Source organism: Cariama cristata, unplaced genomic scaffold (assembly GCF_000690535.1).
Source record: "Cariama cristata isolate BGI_N322 unplaced genomic scaffold, ASM69053v1 scaffold12973, whole genome shotgun sequence".
Taxonomy (NCBI): domain Eukaryota; kingdom Metazoa; phylum Chordata; class Aves; order Cariamiformes; family Cariamidae; genus Cariama; species Cariama cristata.
Genome location: NW_009610227.1, coordinates 73,587 through 80,404, shown reverse-complemented (window position 1 = coordinate 80,404; position 6,818 = coordinate 73,587). Strand labels below are relative to the sequence as shown.

At 42.7% G+C, this 6,818-nt stretch overlaps 1 protein-coding gene across 1 annotated transcript; it reads left to right on the top strand.

Moving 5' to 3' along the window:
- Nucleotides 1-381: 381 nt before the first annotated feature.
- On the top strand, nt 382-6,098 carry ENC1 (ectodermal-neural cortex 1 (with BTB domain)). The gene is made up of 2 exons (XM_009697806.1): nt 382-2,188; nt 5,802-6,098. Exon 1 carries the CDS (start codon nt 388-390, stop codon nt 2,155-2,157), a length of 1,770 nt encoding a protein of 589 aa, XP_009696108.1. The 5' UTR covers nt 382-387; the 3' UTR covers nt 2,158-2,188; nt 5,802-6,098.
- The last annotated feature ends 720 nt before the right edge of the window (nt 6,099-6,818 follow it).

Below are 6,818 nucleotides of genomic sequence, written 5' to 3'. Positions count from 1 at the left end.
TTCAAGCATGTGCATGTGTACGTATGTAATGAATCAGCTGGACTAGGTTGGGGAAGGGTGAGAAAATCAGTCCTGGTTCCTTTTATTTCTACTCCAACTTACTTGCTTACTGAATTGCTATGAAAGTTGGAGATCAGGTTTCGCAAGATAAACCTGCTCTTGGGCAACATATTTAGAGTATGTCTTTTATGAAACTCATCTTACAAAAAAAATAAACACGTGCCAGAGGTAGATGCAGTTCTCTGTCCACTCATCTAGAAATTAAGGCTTTGTTCTCTGTCTTATAGTGAATAATATATATATTTTTTAGATACGTAAAAATAATAATGAATTTAACTGTCTCATTAATCTTACTAATTTTTTCTTTGTTTATAGGTGTCAAAGAAAATGTCAGTCAGCATGCATGAAAATCGTAAATCTAGGGCCAGTACTGGCTCCATAAACATCTACTTGTTCCACAAGTCATCCTATGCTGATAGTGTCCTTACACACCTGAACCTTCTGCGTCAGCAGCGTCTCTTTACAGATGTACTTCTCCATGCTGGGAATAGGTCATTCCCCTGCCACAGAGCCGTTCTAGCTGCTTGTAGCCGCTATTTTGAAGCAATGTTCAGTGGAGGACTGAAAGAGAGCCAAGACAGTGAAGTCAACTTTCATAATTCGATTCACCCGGAAGTCTTGGAGCTTCTTCTGGACTATGCCTATTCCTCCAGGGTTATCATCAATGAGGAGAACGCAGAGTCGCTGCTGGAGGCCGGTGACATGCTGGAGTTTCAGGACATTCGGGATGCTTGTGCAGAATTTCTGGAGAAAAACCTTCATCCCACCAACTGTCTTGGCATGCTGCTGCTGTCAGATGCTCACCAGTGCACCAAGCTGTACGAACTCTCTTGGAGGATGTGCCTTAGCAACTTCCAGAGTATCAGTAAAAGTGAAGACTTCCTCCAGCTGCCAAAAGACATGGTAGTCCAGCTCCTTTCCAGTGAAGAATTGGAAACTGAAGATGAAAGGCTGGTATATGAATCAGCTATCAACTGGGTCAACTATGACCTGAGTAAGCGTCACTGTTATCTGCCTGAGCTATTGCAGACGGTGAGACTGGCCCTCTTGCCAGCCATATACCTTATGGAGAATGTGGCCATGGAAGAACTTATCACCAAGCAGAGGAAAAGCAAAGAGATAGTAGAAGAATCAATAAGGTGCAAGTTAAAGATCTTGCAGAATGATGGCGTGGTCACTAGTTTGTGTGCCAGGCCCCGTAAAACTGGCCATTCACTTTTTCTCTTGGGTGGCCAAACCTTTATGTGTGACAAGCTGTACCTGGTGGACCAAAAGGCAAAGGAGATCATTCCAAAGGCTGACATACCGAGCCCACGGAAAGAGTTCAGCGCCTGTGCCATAGGCTGCAAAGTGTATATTACTGGGGGTCGAGGGTCAGAAAACGGAGTCTCCAAAGACGTGTGGGTATATGACACTCTTCATGAGGAGTGGTCGAAGGCTGCTCCCATGCTGGTAGCTAGGTTTGGGCATGGCTCTGCTGAACTTAAGCACTGTTTGTATGTAGTAGGAGGCCACACTGCAGCAACTGGTTGCCTTCCAGCTTCCCCTTCAGTATCCTTAAAGCAAGTAGAACAATACGACCCTGTGACCAACAAATGGACCATGGTTGCTCCACTGCGAGAGGGAGTAAGCAACGCAGCTGTAGTTAGTGCAAAGCTTAAGCTGTTTGCTTTTGGAGGTACCAGCGTTAGCCATGACAAGCTGCCAAAAGTTCAGTGCTACGATCAGTGTGAAAACAGATGGACAGTACCAGCCACCTGCCCCCAGCCCTGGCGCTACACAGCTGCAGCTGTTCTGGGTAACCAGATTTTCATTATGGGTGGAGATACTGAATTCTCCGCGTGCTCCGCTTATAAATTCAACAGTGAGGCATACCAGTGGACTAAGGTGGGAGATGTGACAGCTAAGCGAATGAGCTGCCACGCAGTGGCATCTGGAAACAAATTGTATGTGGTTGGAGGCTACTTTGGCATTCAGAGGTGCAAAACGTTGGACTGCTATGATCCCACGTTAGATGTATGGAACAGCATAACAACTGTGCCCTATTCATTAATTCCCACTGCATTTGTCAGCACATGGAAGCACCTCCCCTCCTAATTGTGTGTATGTTGCAATTACAAATTATGAGGTAAGAAGTAGCACCTTTGAATTCCACTGCAATAATGCTTTTCAGAAACCTTTTCAGCAGCAGCTCTGAGGAGGGTGAATATATTCAATCCAGCTCTCAGCTGGAGCAACTGAGACGTACATTCACGGGCTGTTGTAAGCCAGGCACCAGGGCTGTGACAAAGCCAGATGCTCGAAGTAGTTTGCCGCCTGTCTTGCACCCACTTCTTTTTATGGGACCTTTTCCTGCATGATTTAGATGTAAAAGACTGATCAAAAATAAGATTTTCAACTTGTGGGGAAATGCAGATCATCTTTTGGAAATTGGATCCTGCTGTGCATTTAAATACTAAATGCAGGCTAAACAAGGGTTTAGTGCCGTTTTCCGGACAACAGAGGCTAGGTCATTCTGTGTATCCAGTAAAAGTGCCCCCAAAAGATACTGTAAATTCTGATCTGAAGCCTGATAGTGAATTTACTTAAATTCCCAGGCAGACAGTATGCTTTCTCCATGCAGACAGCCTTTGGGGAATCTTGCTGTCTTATGAAAGGTGTTTTACAGGCGCCCTAATTTTCCATTGCTGCCTAGGCAGCATGGTTGCACCTGCATGGACTAAGGTTGCATTTGCTCCATTGATACACTTTAAAATACAGATTTTTAAAAAATAGTTATGGTCATATATGTTGGATTAGATACAGTGTCAGGAAGACATATAATTAATATTGCTGGCTGAAATAATTACCAGTCTATAGCACACACTGTTCCAAAACAATTTAATTACACATAATGGGCTGAGCTCTTACCAGATGCAACTTCAGCACTGCATCTTCTCACAAGCAAGTCTGAATTTGGCCTTTCTTGTTTCGTTGTGGATTTCTGATTTTTAGGATGGGAGAAAAGGTTTATGAAAAAAATCTGGGTACATACATATATTGCTTTCATGCTAACTACTGTTACTTCAACTAGTACTAAATAAGTCACTGACATTTTCCAGAACTATTAATATGTGTATTTTGCAACAAATCTGGCCGATTCCCCTTAGTGTTGTGCTGCTCTTTTCCTCTAATACCCCCTTCAGATTTTAGTTCAGAATCACAGTTACCACTAGCCAACCAAACAAATATAGTGGCATGCTTTATCCTAAATAAACCATGCCCTGTGGATGGCAATTCCTTTTTGAACAGTGTATAGCGTAACCATGAAGGTGGGCGGGTTAGAAGGAACAAGGCAAATAAATACAGTTGCAGTAATTAAATAAGCTCTGCATTTGCATCCAAGTTACCTAGAAGTCCAGGCTGATGGAGGTTCCCCAGAAAATGGGAAGAACAGCTTGTGTATAAAGACTTTCCTAGGCTCTTTTTTTTGAGACAGATAATTTTTTTTTTTCTGGTGTCTTTTGCAGCTGGAGACATTTGCCTGACTCTTGCAGTACACACAAAACGCAAATGTCTTTGAAGCAGCATAGATAGTATACCTAGAAATGTAGGGTAGACGTGAAATTCCTTTCTCTGTGGTAGACTGAGGATTCATCTTGTAGTTGTCTTTCAGCTGACTGGGAGCTTTGATTGAGTAAAGAATAGAAGGTTGGGCCCGTGTAAAGTAGCAGGTCAGAGTGGAAATCTAGTGTGAAATTGGGCTGTGTTGTGCCATCAGCTGCTCTTGTCTCAGGTGGTTGTTTGTCTTGAAGACATTGCCCTCTCTCCTCTCTGTGCTTCGTTTTTCCCAGACTTTTGGGAAAGCAGGGCAAACCCTCGAGACTTAGCAGATCCTGGGTGCCAGGAGTAATCGCACGCCCGACAGCCAGCAAAAGGAAGCCCTGATTTCTGTGTGGTGGCTTTTTCCCTGGCTGGGAACAACATCTTGACGTCTTCAGTTAATTTCTATTATTACTGACTTCCAGCAGTTCTCAGTGTTATCAGAGCAGCAGTATTGAATGCCCAGACTCGGGTCTGTGCCAAGAAAAATATTGACTTATTCTTCTGAGACTGACTTAATTGTTCTGAAGTTTACAGTACATAAGAGGGAGTGTTTTATTTTGAAAAAGAGTCCTCAGAATATAACGGTGCGAAAAGCTTTCCTTTGCTCTGCAGTATCTTGTTAAAAGCCATTATTTTATTTTCACTAACACACAAGATAACTGGCTGAACGCAGCCATAGACTGAAATCTCTCCAATGTTGTGTGCTCATCCAGCAAGTAAGGATTTTTTTTTTCTACTGACTCCTGCTGCTTTGTCAGTGGGTGGGAGGGACAAAGAGGAAATTACTTCTGATTACCCTCTGTTTTCATGGCACTGTGTGGCCCCAGTCTGACAGCTTTTAGGAAGACTTCAGTCTGCTTTGTCTTGTTCCTTAAATTTGGGGATTTTGAGTAGCTTGGAGATATTCCCCACCCCACCACCCCCCCTTGTTTTGGAATTGTTTATAATTTTTTTTAAAGTTCACCCCATGACAGCAAACATTGTTTTGGCTTCAGTGTTGATAGTCTGTTTCAGTCGGAAGAATGGCAGGCTACACTGAAGAATGTCTAGAAAAGACTAATCAACACTAAATGCAGACCTTTTTTTAGACATAATGAAGATAGTGTATTTCAATCCCACAGTTGCAAAGAGAGTTGATGCTCTGGGCTGCTATGTAGGCTGTGGTGTTTCCTGTGAGTGTTCCCTGTTGTTCTTGGACATCACAGCTTGAGAGAGATGTGGCATGTTCAAATGAACTGTGAGTTCACTGGAGCTCCTTTGCACTGTAATGATGTAGGATTTGCTTCTTAAAATTCTAGCAGTGCTGTCAGAAATGACTCTGATAAGCTGATGATGGTTTGGAAGCTGGCATTTTAGTACAGCTTCATAGTGAAAAACCAAAGCACAATCTCAGCATCCAAAGGCTGAATTTCTCATTGAATGATCAATTTTTATGAAGAAATCCAGGATGGAATTACTGATGTATGGTGCATTGCTGTGTGAAAAAAAACGAGGCAGACTTCTGCTGTAATGAATAGTAGATATGTTTTAAGTAAGGGGATTATATATCCCTTTCTATATTGTGAATAAATTCAATTCAGAATTCTTCATGGGGAATGGAGGCGTTGGGGTGAGACACCTTCACCTCCCCTTCTGCTTTACTCCAACCAGGTTTGCTTTGGCCCAGGGACAGAAAAAACTCTTTGCACTAAGTGTTCCTTTTGTGGAAGAGAAGTTGCACAAGGTTATGTTCACTTAAAACAAATCCACAAACCTTTAAGATTTTGGGGGAACAGAGAAATGTTGATGTATGCAGGACGTAGAGTCTTATGTTGAACTGTATTGGGTGAGTTTGATTTAGGTTTCAAATGACTGAATTTATAGCCAAAAGTTAAATAGTCTTTCTGGGGTCAGTAGCATAATAGAGGTAGACTAAAAGGCACAATCTGACCTTAAATAATTATGTTCTTCACTGGTTTATTTACCAGTAGTTGGCTATTGCATAGGAACACTGAGGTGGTGGGGGGACAGGGAAGCCCATCAACTGGACTGTATCCTAAGACTAGCTTTTAGATTTTCTTTGACATCTAAAAAAACGCTTATGGTACATTGTCTCAGCAAAACCCTTTAAGTGTTTTCTCTCTTCTTCCCCCCTTCCTCCCTTCCCATGCTTTTAGTTTACTCCTTTATTTGGAGAAGAGAATTGGAACCTCGGATCTGGAGAAACGGTTTTAATGAAGAAAAGTCGTTCAGTGTGTTTGCATTTGAAGAAAATCATCTGCACCTTGTAAATTACCTAACATAGTCATGAAGGAATGGGAGGAAAAAAACTGTCTTCAGTGCTTCAGCATGTGGTTTAAATATGAATGGACGAACCTATGATCTCGTCCTTGTGCTAGTAATTGTGGATTAATGCCAATATTAATCAGTCCTTCAAAGGAGAAAAAGAAGAGACACAACTTCTCTGAGCTGTGCAGCACACAGCGCTCGATTTCAATGGACTCCGCTGTTTGTATGTGAAATTTGAAATGGTTGTCACCTCTCTTTGTGGTGGTTTGAAGTGCCAGTGCCAGCTGCAGGGGAAGCAGGCCAGGTCTGAAACAGCGAGATGCCGCAGTGAATGAAGATACAGCGGTATTGCTGCTAAACTCTGCTAACCAGAGCGTGCTTGTCTGTGGGCAGTGCCTACAGCATCTCTTAGATCCTGCATTGCATTGTCCTGCGTGCAGTGAGTAACCTTCCGCTTGATAAGGAACAGCCCAGTGCTGAGATGTTTTTGCAACAGTGGGGAACAAAAATGACATTCCCCAAATGCTCCTTGCTCCCTTTCCTCCCTGTATTTATAAGTAATTCAAACTGTCCCGTTCCTGTTATGTTACTTGTTGTAGATATAGTTATTTATTGTTCAGTGCTTGCATGCTGAAACAATGCCTGCAATTGTCTTCATGTTGCAAGGGCTTGTGTGAATTGTTGTATGTTTTGCACATTTTGTGATCGCTGACTTGCTCTGCTGCACAAAGAAAGCAAACTGTTGGGTCACAGTTGGAGGTTGGAGGGCGGGGTGGCTTCCCAGTCAGAAATGGAAGGATTAGAAGGCAGGATCTTAAATTACACGTGTATTAAAGGAAAAAGCCATGGAGATCACTTTCTCAGGCCACCAGCTCCCCAGGTTGCATGTGATGTGTCTTGTAGAT

Bases quoted from the DNA above. Each gene is read 5' to 3' on its own strand.
- ENC1 (XM_009697806.1), top strand. From the start codon at position 388: ATGTCAGTCAGCATGCATGAAAATCGTAAATCTAGGGCCAGTACTGGC.